At 39.9% G+C, this 15,171-nt stretch overlaps 1 protein-coding gene across 3 annotated transcripts in view; it reads left to right on the forward strand.

Annotated features, from left to right (window-relative positions):
* The window catches only part of CTDSPL (CTD small phosphatase like), a 118,504-nt gene that overhangs the window by 88,726 nt on the left and 14,607 nt on the right, over positions 1-15,171 (forward strand). For all 3 annotated transcript variants that reach the window (XR_004644374.1, XM_034759900.1, XM_034759899.1), the window contains 2 exons: positions 5,814-5,915; positions 9,077-9,133. Coding sequence is in view for 2 of the 3 variants with exons in the window: in XM_034759900.1 (XP_034615791.1) it covers positions 5,814-5,915; positions 9,077-9,133 (159 nt within the window). In the remaining variant the exon portion in view is untranslated. The remainder of the gene's footprint in view (positions 1-5,813; positions 5,916-9,076; positions 9,134-15,171) is intronic.

Genomic DNA, 15,171 nt, shown 5'->3' on the forward strand with positions numbered 1-15,171 from the left:
TTGTTACTTTATATAGTGAATTCCTGAAAAATGGTTGCTTGCCATTTGTTGACACTTCAAACAGAAAACCAGAATTCCTGCTTACTCTGTCAAAGAATGTAGTATTTATTCAACTCACTTGAGACACTTTTGATCGATCATTGCTTTTTGAAGGCTGTTATGCTAATTAACAGCATGGAAACCTGAGATGAATGCATAAGCCCTGAACGGTGACTAGTTTAATAACTTCTAAAGACATAATGTCTACTGTAATATGCATAAAGTTTTCATCTTGATTGAACAAAAGGCTCAGCAAGTACTTGTGGTGCTTGTATTTAAAACGTCAACATTTGATCCACAGTGTCCACACAGTGATGTCTGAGACCCAGTTATTTTTCTACTTTGTTCTAGGAAAATATTGCTGTGTAGTAAGTGTGAATCGCTGTTGATTTATTAATGGTGACCACTGTTTGTTACACTTTCTAATTACTAAAAAGCTTGATTTAAAAAAAAAAAGATAGAGCTTGAGATCTGATTTTAATCACCATAAATATTTTACCTTAATTGACTAACTATGGTGAACTATCTACTAATTATGACTTTTCTAGGCAATTTCTCCAGTGTCTTCATTTAGATCTATTGGAACGGATTTAAAAATTGATACTACAGAAATTAACGTTCCCTATTCCTTGATATAAGCTTTGCTACAATTGGGTAGAAAGTGCTCCAGTTAGAAGGCTTGGTTGTCAGCATAAATGAGTTACTGTCGGATATACACATCTCTTACATTCCTTAAACCACCTAGGTGTCACTCTTACACTAAATTCCTACTTAAGATATTTAGTTTTCACATGAATTGTGAAACCTTTTCCTTCGTAATTCATATTTTCCATGCCCCTTCAGATCTGCAGGAGAGAAAAGCCTTCACATGCTAGATGTCCGCACAGAAATGGCATTGCATGTGAAGACCTAATGAACTAGGAACCAAAAGCCAGTTGTTTCTTTCATCTGATTTTCAGACATGCAAACTATTGAGAATGTTTGGGGTCCCTTTAGGTATTCTACTTTTCAGGCAGGATCAGATTAATTATGCCTTGTGGCAGAGACCTAAATGGCAAGTCCTAGGACCCTGTCTGAGAATGCAACACTTTTGTTGAGTCACCATTCACTCAGATGCTGGAACTCTCTAGATCTAGAATATCTACTGCTGCATCATACTAGCAAGTTGGTTCCAATTAACATCAACCAAGGAACAGGAGAGGCCGGAGTCTTTCTCTGAAGAGGAAACTAGGGGCTGAGGCAGAGGGAAAACCCTAGATAAAGGCAAACTTTGGGAAAGCTTAGTCTCAGATTTGTGTGTAGTGTTTCTTGAGTTAAGGCAAAACTCCAGGTAGCAGGAGACAGGAGATTTCTGGGTGCTAACCAGGTATGTGAATATACTGAATGGAGAGAGAAGGATGGAGATGCACTTGTTCCCTTCATAACTGCTGCTTAGTGAAAGCAAAGCTTCAAATGGAGAGAGAAGGGAATACAATACTACTTGGCCCAGAATCAAAGGCAGTTAGCCTATTTCAGTCTAAGGCCCTTGAGTCCTGTAATATTTTCAGAGATTTTCATTCCCTTCCTGGTTTTGATTTGATCAGCTGCCAGGGAACAGTTATTGGTTCTGTGTGATAATGCATATTGTACTGCTAGTCTTGTCCTGGATTTTTTTGATCATGCCATTAATGCGCCATACATAGCAATGTCAGTCTTTGTAACAATCCCTGGTTTGTTTTTAGTCTGCAGCAGTCACCTCGGCTGTTCCAAATTCCACCTGACTAATATATTCATTCAGTACTACTCATTACTAAGGGTCAGGGAATGCTATTAGCATATATTTTTCCTAAGATATTTAATTTTGAAAAAAACGGACACAGTGCATTCTTTTCATGACTTTTTTTCTTGGTGGTCCTCTATAGATAGAGCTATCTATCTATCTATCTTTAAAAAAAAATTAGATCCTGTTTCATGTATAATGGAACACTTGGTGGTATCATGTCATTTACATCTTAATGGTGCTTCTGGATCCTTTACACTGTTAGTAAAAACACTCTTCATGTAGCAGAAGAAATTGCTATGTAGTTAATGTTGCCAGGTAACCTCGTAACCAAGGTTGTTACAAGAAGGAGGGAGAAAAATTGTTGTTCTTAACCGCTAAGGATAGGACAAGAAGCAATGGGCTCAAATTGCAGCAAGCGAGGTTTTGGTTGGACATCAGGAAAAACTTCCTAACTGTCAGGGTGATTAAGCACTGGAATAAATTGCCTAGGCAGGTTGTGGAATCTCCATCATTGGAGATTTTTAAGAGCAGGTTAGACAAACTCCTGTCTGGGATAGTCCTGCCATGAGTGCAGGGGACTGGACTAGATGACCTCTCGAGGTCCCTTCCAGTCCTATGATGATGCACTTTGAACTGCTTATACACATAGGGCTACTGTTAAATGAAAAAAATATACTAACATTCCTTAAAATGAAAAAGTGTACTACCTTGAGAGGCAGGATGGTCTTGTAGCTAAGATACTGAATCTCTGTACCTCATTTTCTCATTTGTAAAATGGGGATAATACTTTTCCCCTCCCTGTCTTGTCTATTTAGATTGTAAGCTGTTTGGAATAAGGACTGGCCTTCTGTGTTTGTACAGTGCCTAGTAATCTTGGGCCCTGGTTTAGCCTCTGGGTGTTTCTGTAATACAAATAATAAATATATCCCCAGCAGTAAAGCAACTTTTTACTATACGCTTAACTGACCTCCTTGTGTTTGGGTATTGTCAAATCCGATGTATAACTTCTTGTCTGACAGTCCGCACGCTGTGCAGGCCTTATCAACTGCAATACAATGCTTTATCTTGGTTTCACTCAGCACTAATCTAAGTATCAAATAGAATTAAAAAGAAAATAAGAGATTAGTAGACGATTAAGTGGTTTTCAATTTTGATATATCAAGAAACTGTCATTGACTTCCATAGAATCAGAGTTAGATCAACATTGAGCACTTTTGAAAATCCTACCCAGGATACATAAAGTAGCTGAAGATTGTCATATTATTTAAATCTGAAAAGTATTTCTTTTAAGAACACTTAGTTAATGAATTAAAACTAAAATTTACTGGGGAGAATTTGCACAAATTTTTACAAATTTGGGCTTCTTACAGAGGTTGCACTTAAGTGTTTGACTTCATGACTTAAAATTGCATAGCCTAACTTGGGAATTATTTTTCATTTGTCCATTGGTAAAGTCAATATGGGCTCTTCGTGAGCCTGAGAACCTTTTTCCTACATATATGAGAAATGCTCTGATAGAAATAAAATGTGATAAGAAAATAGAATTTTTTTCATATTTCTAATTGATGGTTATAAACAATATTATTTTAAAAATTACGGAAAATATTTTGCCACGCTCTGGCAAACACCAGAAATAAAGCAATGATTGATACAGAATACTCTACTCTTTTTATTATAGTGCACTCAGATGTAATCTCATTCAGATAGCCATCCTACTCTGGTGTGTAATATGGTGACTTCACAGGTCTCTGAGGCTACCTCCATAAACGACTATTTTTATTAAGATTAACCTAAAGTCCCATTATTTTCTTAGTATTGCCAGAGAGCTTTGGATCCCTAGTAATAGACCAGAATCTGATTGTGCTAGGTGCTATACCAACATGAACAAAAAGACTGTCCCTGTCCCATAAACTTACAATCTAGATAGACGAAGTACACCTCTACCCCGATATAACGCGGTCCTCGGGAGACAAAAAATCTCACCGAGTTCTAGGTGAGACCATGTTATATCATACTTGCTTTGCCCCCCCGTTCCTTGTTCCCTGGGGCCAGGCTGCACCACTTCCCGCCATAGGTGAGTGTGGAGGGCGTCCTTTCCCCAATCTCCCCGCATTCACCAGCGGCGGGAAGCGGAGCAGCCCAGCCCCAGTCGGCTCCACTCCACCAGCTCCCAGCCGTGGCGCTTCACTTCCTGCCAGGCAGGTGAGTGCAGGACCTTTCTCCAGCCACCCCCCAGCGACACGGCTGGGACCAGGGCAAGGAAAGCAGAGTGGGCTGGGGCCGCGTCGGTCCGCTTCCCGCCGCAGGTGAGTGCGGAGAGGTTGGGGAAAGGACGCCCCCCATACTCACCTGTGGCGGGAAGCGGAACGCTGCAGCTGGGAGCTGGTGGGAGCCGGGCTGCTCCGCTTCCGCTGCTGCTGGTGAGTGCGGGGGGGGGAGGGCGGGGGGATCCCTTGCTCAAGTCCCCTCCCCCGAGCGACACGTCTGGGGCCGTGGCGAGGGAAGCAGAGCGGGCTGCTCGCGGCCCCCCGCTAATCCTCCAGGCCACTCTGGGACTGCGGGGCCCCCAAAAGTGCCCTCCCACAGCTCCTGCCCCACAGACCCGGTGGGGGGGAGCCCCTGACAGCCCTCAATATCCTCTGCCTCTTATCAAACCCCCCGGCCTGGCCTGGCACCCTTAACACGCTGCTCAGAGCAGCGTGTCAGAGCTTTACCGCCTTGTATGTGAACCCGCCTTATATCGGGTCGCGTTATATTGGGGTAGAGGTGTATATGCAAAAGGAGAGGAAAGTTAAAACACTGGGGTTGGTGGCATCCCCCTTCCCCCTATCCTATTGTGATTTCAGTATTGTTTTTAACCCCCTACCCATAGGCTCTAACCCATTAAAATATTTAATTTCCTATCCATATTGAACATCTCCGCAGTTTATACCCAACCCCAATTTTCCCTCCCTTTCAGAACTAAAACCCATTCATTTAAACATTAAAGACGTCCTTAAGAGTGTGGCAGCGTAGCAGTATCTCAGCTTTTTTAAGCATCCAAAAGATGCATCCTCCCCTTCCAGTTCCTTCGTAGTGCTGCTGTGGTAAATGATGACACCTGGTACCAAAGTCAAAGAAGAATACAACGAATGTTGCAACTCAGGATGCTAGGTCAGGCAGTGGGCCCCAAAACTGTGCCCACTCTACCTTCTCCTCCCCCAGCTGAAGTCTGTGTTCCCCAAGATATTGCACCATTTATAGACTGCTGCAGGAGGAAGTTTGTGGAGCTCCCCATTATATTTTGAATCCCACCTTTTTAATGGGTACTGGCTATAACCGAGCTAAGTTTGATGGAACTTTCATTTACTGTATTTTTATTCTTGTGATTCTGAACATGTAATCCATGCAAAAGCATTAAATTCAACACTTGACTAGAAATAGTTCAGAGCCCCGTTCTGGAAATGACCATCACTGTAATCTCATTTGACTTCAGAATTGGGGCTTGCCATGCAGTTATTTCATATCAGTGTGCATTGTGGCAAATGGAAGTATTAATTTATGTAAGTTTCACAGTCATCCTTGCATGCTGTGTCCAGAAGTTTATGCTTCCAGTTGCTGCTTTGGACTCTGAAATGGAGAGCAAGATGAAACTTCAGCAGTCTAGCCCATATTCTGAGGCATGAGAAAGCAGGTCAGTAAAGGTGAGTCTTACTAATTGTGTCCCGTTTCTACCACTGACTTTAGCTACCAAAATTGTTTTGCTATGTTCATCTATAATGTTTAAATTCATCTCCAAAGCATTTGATATTCATTCAAGAAATAAAAATACAGAAAGCAGTTTGTGTATTGCATGAGAGCTTTCATTTCCAGCTGTGTATTGTAAACTGGCAGGAAAAAACCTATTCAACCTTATGACTTGTACATATGTGACTTCCTGTTGCTAACTGCTAGTGAGTAGTGCTGGGAGTGTGTAGCTCTGGTTAATGTGCAGAAATTTACATTTTTCATTGTGCTGTTTTTTTTTCTTTAGCCACCAGCTAAATACCTCCTGCCAGAACTGACAGTATTGGACTATGGGAAGAAATGTGTGGTCATCGATTTAGATGAAACATTAGTACACAGTTCATTTAAGGTAAATATACTCTCAAGTGGTCTTTGCTACTTGATCATATAAATGTTAGTGAACATGTTATAGACAGTAATTTTCTTAATATATTAACTAGTTTTACAAGCCACCCATTAATGTTCTGGTAATTGGGTCATTTTCTTGATTCAATATAGACCTCTCTTCATAGAAAAAAGGTGCCCTGTTAGACCATTTCCTTATAGGATGGTGGTGTTTTTTTGTTTGTTTCCTTCCCCTCCCCGCCTCCTCCCCCCAACAGATAGACCTTGAAAGGAGCCTTTTCAGTAATCTCCATCACTATGTGTTGTTGCAAGAAAGTTTTCAAAGTTAGTTTGTCATTCCAGATAAATCTGTTGCGTAATCTCTCTCTCTCTCCAGAGACGACAAATACACTGCCTCCTTTGGGAGCTGTTCCATCGTCCAGTTCCTACAATTATTTTCCTGTTTTTTTGGTTGTGGTGGGGGACAAGGAGGATAGAATGACCAATGATAAAGTAATGACTACTTCTTGTTGCAAGAGAAAGGCCTGTCTCTAGGGAAATAAGACATTAACTGAATGATCACTCAGTCCTGTCACTTCAGTAGCTAAATATTCCAGCAGGGTTCAGTATTTAACATATGTAGAACTTGCTGTCCTGAAAAACTGACTTTCATTTTCTGAAATGTAAATTCTGCTGCAGTTGAGTCTAGAAATCATAGCTGTGGAAAATGGAATTTCATGGCCTCTGTATGCTAGGTGGGTGTATAATTCTGCTAGAAGAGATTGTGAATATTACATTAATAAATCCTTGGTGCCAGTAAGAACTGTGTTCTGTGCCAGAAAAGATTGCTCCCAGTATCATGGGGTTAAGTAAATAAATTTGTCACCACCTCTACTCTAGTCAGCATATTAAGCATTCAGCCTCCATTACAGGAAGGTGGGTGGTGCATGGCTATTGCTGGTGAGTCAGTCATTTTGAAGCAGAATTTTGAAGAGCTTTAAACATTTCTGTCCTGGAGTGTGTTTGTTGTTCAGGTAGGATGTAGCATTAGAACAGGAGCAGTGACCGTTTCAAATTGGCTCAGAAATGAGATCATCCTTCATGTTCTGCAAATCTGAGGCATTATAAAACATCTTGCTTTATAGGAAGATCTTTAAGCACCACTAGTATGTTTCCTTACCAGGAGCAAGTGCCAGTAACTTTGTATTACTTCTAATTTTGGTTATACTATATTTTTCATTACAAACATAAATCTTTTATTTTAATCCTAGTAAATATTCAGGTGCCAGACACTTGATGTTGTAAACCATAGTTGATTAGTGGTCTGAATCTGGAAACAGTTTTTCTTGGTTGAATTTAAAAAGACCTTATATGGATATATGGTTATGTATACAGTCATGATACAAAGTCAGGCTGAAATTGTAGGATTGTATAGATTTATAAACTGTTGCAGACTTCAGTGCCAAAACCCTGACTTTTGTAGTCACTCCTGAAGTTATACTTGGGAATTTTCTTAGTGTTCTATCAAGGTAGAAGCTAATTTGGGCTCTTGAGGGAAAAAATACTAATTTTTTGTAAAGCTATTAAATTATTTACAGAGGGAGGCCAAAATAGCTGGGGGCGGGGAATGAAGAATATTCAAGAAAGGATGCACGGCACCACAAAAGTAGCAGGAAATCATTATCAATCCACAATGTAAAAACCAGTGTTAACCGAATGCTCCCTAAATTGTGAATTCTGTGGTTCCTTAGTGAAAATAAAATGTATCTCTCTTCAGGTTATTCTAGCCAATTAATTTAAAATCATTTGAAAGAGTGTATCATCTCCTCAACAATTGACATCAAAATCCCTTGTCCAGAGCAGAGGTTTGCACATACTGAAAAGGTTTCGTGCTCCCTTGCATTCATTTTCAGAGTTGACAATGGGAGTCTGTAAGGGGAAAACCAAATGCTAAAGTAAATGACTGTAGTTATTCTGTAGCTGGCACTCTTTCCAGTGCATCTCAGTGGTACTGGTGAGCTTTGTGCTGCCTTTCATCTGAGATGAGGCCCTTGCCTGCTGCTGGTCACTGAAGAGCTCGTGATAATTTTCAGAAGGGTTAAGTTAACAGTTTCTGTATGTTCACGCCAACTACCTGTTTGAATAATTGAATTCCAACTACTTAAATTCCTCCTGCAGTTTCCTTTAATTGTGGTATTCTTCACTAAAATGCTCTATGGCAGTGTGCTCTGTTTCACAAATACACCGCTACCTTGATATAACGCGACCTGATATAACACAAATTCAGATAGAACGCGGTAAAGCAGTGCTCTGAGGGGGGGCAGGGCGGGGCTGCACACTCTGGTGGATCAAAGCGAGTTCGATATAACGCGGTTTCACTTATAACGCAGTAAGATTTTTTTTGGCTCCCGAGGACAGCGTTATATCAAGGTAGAGGTGTATTCTACCCCAGGGGTTGGCTGCTTTTAAGTGGGGAGGTTGTTTGTGATAGCATAAAAATATGTTGAGGCCCTCCAATATGAAAGACATTACATAAAAGGCATTAATATACTTTAAAATACATCACAGTAATTTTGCAATGAAATAGCTGCAGATGCTTGTGTTTAGCAGCAACTAGAGAGAAACTTTTTTGTGTGTGTGCTCCTTTTTGAAGACAGCTTCCTGAGGGAATATTTCTCATTTTCCCTGTTTACTTCCTCAGTATATTTGAGCAGCGTGAACACCTGAAGGATGGGGGAAGGGAAGGGTGTTTTAGAATGAGGGGGAGAGCTTCATCAGAAATGGTAGTTCAGTAGTGTAATGACAAATCCCCATCATGAGACAATAGAAACAAATATTAAAATCAAACTATTGAATCCGGGACATACTTTGCATTCTCTCACCATCGTTATGTAAAACAATCCCAGGCCCTATGCAAAATCTGAGTTTAGGCATATTGAAAAATTGCTGTGAAGTGTATTATTCAGTCTATGCTCTATGAAGATTTTACTTTTCAATATCAAAATAGGCAATTTTTCCAGCTTTTTATATTCACTGTGGGGGAGAGATTTCCAAAGGCTCATATTTGGAGTTTTGGTGGAAATTAGGAGCCTGACTGCTGTTGGTGCCTTTGAAAAGCTCCCCCTGTAATGGTATTTACACTTGTTTTTTGAAAATATTATCTTACTTTGTTGTCATTCTTTCTAGCCAATTAGTAATGCTGACTTCATTGTTCCGGTTGAAATTGATGGAACCATACATCAGGTAAGCACTGCTGTTAAATTGGGCTCTATGAATCTATGAACAAATTAGAGTTTAAGACCAGAAGGGACTTGTATGTCACAGGCCAATATCTTGTGCACTCTGACCCTTTGATTTTTTGAGAGTCACTCTTTTCCAGGATGTAGTTCCCCATTCTGTAGGAATGGCCTTATTCTCTGTTCCTAGATGTATAACTTGGCATTTGGCTGAATTAATGCACAATCCAGATCGCTCTGTATGACTGTGTCGCCTCATCTTATTTAATACTCTGCCAATCTTTGTCATCTGCAGATTTTATCAGTAATGATGTTATATTTACTTTGTACTGCATACAGTTGCTCATTGTTTTGACAAACAGGAACTTAGACATCAAAAATTAGTTAAATATAACTCTTCTGCTTATTTTAAAAGCTAAAAATAATCTGACTTTAAGCACATTATTCAGTAACCAATAATATCCTTAAACTGAAATTTAGCAAGTATTTTGGAATGACTAATTCCAGAGGGAATTGATATCGCCAAACTTTGGCTAAAATAAAAGCTGAATTACTGTGTGCAAAGGATATGTTCTCACTTCTATATAGAATAAAGCAGCTGTCTAGTTAGTCTGTTGGTCACAACACACCTGATGCTTGTAAGAAGCAGGATTGCAACTCACATTCTTGTTTTATGTGGCATTGCTTTGAGTAAATGTGTGTTGTTCTATAATTGCACTAATACAGTTCAGTTATCATAACTCCAGAAAAAAGTCACTTTAAGCTTTTTGGGTGACATACTGCATTATATTGTAGCCCTGGTGTTTTGGACCTTGGTTTCTGCGTGTTGGAATATTTCCTCAATCTTAGTCTTTATTCATCATTTATTACTGTCGGTTCTTAATTTTAAAGGATTGTCAGAGATATGGGAATATTTTAATATAAAAAATAGATGATGATTTTCAGTTATTTGACATAGTTTTACAGTTGCCAAAATGGAGATTTTCATCTTCTCAGGCTGGTTAATGGCCTACCTGATGAGTTGTGTCTAACTGCCAGTGTCCCTCTAACTGCTTCAAAACTCTTTCTAGAATCTTCTCCTCAGGACTTTGATATCAATTTCTGACTCCTCTTGTGGATTCTAAGCTTCTCCAAGCATGAAGTGATCTAACGTCTTATTTACAAACATTGTCTGTCCAGGTAACACCTATTTCTAAGACATTTATCATTCCCTAAAAGCACAGACCAACAGAGTCAGATTATAAATTGAAATTCCATATAAACAAACGTTTTGTAAAAATACTAAACTATGCAAAATAGAATTAAAGATGTATGCCAAGCATTCATGCATTTATATTCCTTCCTCTCGCCCTTCACCTTTTGTCTGTATTTAGATTTTAAGCTCTTCAAGCCAAGGTTCCTTGTAGTCTTCTTTGTCTTTCAAGTGCCTAGTCTGTTTAGGATAATATGGACAACATTTTCAAAAGTGACTAGTGATTTTGGGTACCTCCATTTTTGGGACTTCTACTTCAGACACCTTAAGTGAGATTGATTTTCAAAACATGGTGAACATATACTCTCTGAAAATCAGGCCCCTTTAAAGGTATCTCAGATTGGGCATCCAAAAACGGAGGCACTCAGTCACTAATCACTTTTGAATAATAATAGTCAGTCATAAATTCATACTTTTGAATAAATAATAGTCATAAGTTTCTCCCTCCAAACAAGTTTCTCCCTCCAGACAAGCCCAAACATTGCAGTTTTTATTAAAACTAGCCTGCACTAGGTACTATAAACTTGGATCCTAATATTCTGATGAATTGAGCCTGCTAATTGGTTAAAATATCTTTTGGTTAAAGCAGGTTATATGCTAGATTGTAAAAAATAACTGATTACATTTCTTAGCTGTGTATAATTTAGTTGTGTGTGTGTGTGTATATAAGTATAATTCAACCTGAAGAGCTCTGTGTAGCTCAAAAGCTCATCTCTTTCACCAGCAGAATTTTTGTTTAATAACAATAAAAGATATTACCTCACCCATCTTGGTCCCAGGATAGTAGAGACAACATGGTTACAACACCACTGCAAGCAGTCTTGAGTAATCAGTTTAGTTATTGCCTGCACAAATATTGTTGTGTCACTACTTACCTGAAGACTGTTCAGTAGCCTGTAAAATAAGGTGGTAGTCTTAGTCTGATTCCTGAAATGGAAGTGTAAACATTGCGAAAACTTTCCACACAATTGTCACCACTTGACACGCTTGTTAAACATCTTAGAGGCCAAAGATTAAATGGGCAAAGGACTGAAATATCCTTTAGAATGGTGGTCCCTCCGCCAGCAGTGATTGTATGCCTATTCTGTGGTGGAGAACTTCAGTTTTTAGGATTATTAATCTTTCATCAGCACTACATTCACTTACAAGGGACAGGAGTATGTATATTTATTTTTTGATTTTTTTTTTTTTTTTTTTTTTTTGGCATTTTGATCATGTCCAAAGGCCCACATAAGGATTAGGATTTCATTGTGCTAGGAGCTGTACAAACACACAGGTAGACACAATGTCTGCCCCAAGAGTATACAGTCTAATTTTGAAGCAAGATGTCAGGAGTGAGTGTGATAAACAGTAGGAGGAAACATAGTAGGTTAACAATGAGAGAGTCTCATACATTGCACAATTTGATGGCATTATATATGTATGTATCCATTATATCAATTAATATTACATATCAAAACACAAATACATTAAAAGAATGTTAGGTTTGAAAATCAAACACTCAGAAATGAAGAAATACAAGAATTAAGGTTGCCTGTTCAGTCCCCTTCTTCATTCACTACACTCCTTCCAACTTCTTCAACAACTTACTGCAGTTAAGCACTAAGATCTGGTGAATGCATGTGCAGTTCTAAAAAACTGCGTCCATAGGGTGTGTGTTTTTTTTCATGTGTATGATAAATAATATGAAGGGTAATTGGACCTTCCAGAGACTTCCTGTGTTATACTGGACAAGTAATTTTAAACACTATGAATTTCCATTTCTTCATTTGTAAGATGGGGATAATACTTCCATTCTTACCAGATTGTTAAAAAATTAATTGTAAAGCATTTGAGATCTGGGGGCAGAGGGGAGCCACCTACTTGCCTCAATAGGGAGGGTGAACTTGATGGGGCTAGCAGTGGAAGGAGACACCCTAGCAATGAGGGAGGGAGACACTCACTGAGTGACACCAAGTAGCTCCGTCCCCCGAGATGTGTCTAGCACCTATTGGCCAGTTGAGGGGGAGGAGTGCTGATTGGCCATCATCCCCAGATCCAGGGATTTAATCTGGAGCAGGGGCCACATGAAGCCTCATTCAACTCAATTCCAGCTCCTTTCCTTGAAGAAAAGATGAGCGATATGGTACTCAGTATAGAGGAATTCTGTGCAGTTCATGTGATGTAAAAGTAATCACCTCTGGGGGAAAAGTAGTATGTAACTATTGTCTATCTAGTAATATTTGGGGGGGGGAATCAGATTAATAGATGTCAAGGCTGGATGAGAGGGACCTTTATGATCTAGTGTGACCTCTTGCATAGCACAGGCCATAGAATTTCATCAGGTGGTTCCTTAGTTTTGTCCGAATCTGTCATCCTTGTATCATGTATAAACTCCTTAAAACAGAAAGATCATTGAACAATTGGGAAGTATTTTATACCCATTTTAAATATGACAGAAGCTCTGAAATGTTAGGAAGCTATACAAACAATAGTTAATCTGCTGTGTCAGAAAGCAGTAGAAATTTGTCAAGCAGCAGGTTGTCTGAAAAAATATTACCTTGCCTGAGTTTACACTAAAGGGCTCTGTTTTAGGTAGCGTCTACACTGCGAAGAAAAACCCACAGCACCAAGTCTGAAAGCCTGGGCTCAGGGTATGGGGCTAAAAATAGCAGTGTAGATGGTCCTGCTTGGGCTGGAACCTGGCAAGGGGGGAGGGTCTTGGAGTCTGAGCTCTGGCCTAAATGGGGACATCTATACTGCTGTTTTTAGCCCCACAGCCTGTGCCCACAAGTCCGAGTCAGTTGCCCCGGGCTCTAAGACTCCGTGCTGCTGGTTTTTCTTTGCAATGTAAACAAACAAAGGTTATGTGTACACTGCAATTAAACACCCACAGCTGGACTTCGTTAGCTGACTCAGGTTCATGGGGCTCTGGCTGCAGGTCTATAAAATTGCAGTGTAGCGGGTTCAGGCTCAGTCTGGAGCCTGACCTAGGTGACCCTATGATGGAAGAGGGTATGTCTACATTGCAATTAAAAACCTGTGGCTGACTCAGGTTTGCAGGGCTTGGGCTAAGTGACTGTTTCATTGCAGGGTAGACTTTTGGGCTCGGGCTGGAGCCCAGGGTCTAGGACTCTCCAAGGTGGGAGGTCCCCAGAGCTCAGGCTGCAGCGCAAGCCTGGAAGTCTACACTGCAATGAAACAGCCCTTTAGCCCAAGCCCGAGTCAGCTGGCAGGGGCCAGCTGTGAGTTAATTGTAGTTTAAACATACACAAGGGTCCCAGAGCTTGGGCCCAAGCCTAAGCATCTGCACTGCAATTTTATAGCCCAAGTTAGCTGTCACGAGCCAGCCACGGGTGTTTAATTGCAGTGTAGACATACCCAAAGTTGCATTTTTGTGCTGTTCTGTAATTTTCTGAAGTGCCCTATCTGAAATACATTGCATGTCTTTCAAGTACAACAACTTATCTCTTTCTGATTTTCTTTAAATATCAGTATATAATGTATTAATGTGCATTTGGCTATGAAATACCTTGAATTCTCTTGGAAAGTATAGCAATATAACACATCTAGCAAGCTGTTGTTCTCTTTACATTGTGATCTCCAAGTGACACACTAAGAGCTTGATTATCCTGTCAGTGGCACAGACCATAGCATGTTTATGGGAACAAATATCTAGGAGTACCACTCCAATCCAAGCAGATGCTGTACTGGCTAGATAATAGCATGGTCCTTTTCTCTAGTTTCTAGTCACCAAAATTTCTGGCCCTCCAATTGAGAAAGCAAAGCAAAGTAATCTTGTGCCCTACCAAATTATTCATCAGAAATCAAGGTCAATGAAACACATTTGTTTGAATTCATTAAGTTTGTTTTGAGGAGGTTTAGCGAGGCTTGAGATGGGCCCACGCAATACAATAAATCGTTGTTTCTCAACCTTTTCCATACTGCAACTTTGACATTTTCCATACCAGGACCCTCTCTCCCTGTAACTCACTTCCCGTTAAATAGCATGGGAAGGACCAGGTGATTGTGACACCAAGGTTGAGAAGCCATGCATTTAGAAAGTTTAAATTCTAGTTCCCAAGAGCATCAGTAGGGTATACTCATTTGGCTAGTAAAAAGTAGATAACATTTTAAATGAAGTGATTCAGAAGTTTGGAGTTGCTCTTTGGGATGTTCTGTGCACTTGACAATACTCATCATATGTGGGGAATGGGGCTGTGTCACTGTCAACAGTTTCTTCTATAGAGACTGTATAAAGCAAGTTATCAAAAGCTACCATACAGCTTTTGGTATGGTAGCCGTACGGTAGCTTTCGATAACTTGCTTTATACAGTCCCTATAGAAGAAACTGTTGACAGTGACACAGCCCCATTCCCCACATATGATGAGTATAAGGATCCTTAGTATAGGTAGTTCTTTGTCCATTGTCCAGGTTGCCTTACCTAATTGGATTCATGTCTTACACTTGAATGTTTAGGAGCAAAAAAAGGCAGCCAGCAACAGTTTGATTTTGGCCTGGTTTTGGACTGAGTTCTTGTTCCTTACTAGGACTTCGCTCTAAAGTTGCCATACTTTGTAGTGAACAAGGCAATTGGTTGTTCAGTGTTTTAACAGTATATTAATAAAGAAAAAATAATTTTTAGCCAATGAAAATAAGAGCAGTGTTTTGGAAGTTTATTTAGAATACTGTATGTGATTATTTTTTTCAGTGGGGAACAACTTTAAATACAGACTTTCTCTTCGTAAAGGACTGAGTTCCTCAATTATTCTCCTGGAAAAGGTTGTGACCTGGTTCAAGTAATCCAGGATAG

The sequence above is a fragment of the Trachemys scripta genome, chromosome 2 (assembly GCF_013100865.1).
Source record: "Trachemys scripta elegans isolate TJP31775 chromosome 2, CAS_Tse_1.0, whole genome shotgun sequence".
Classification (NCBI taxonomy): Eukaryota; Metazoa; Chordata; order Testudines; family Emydidae; genus Trachemys; species Trachemys scripta.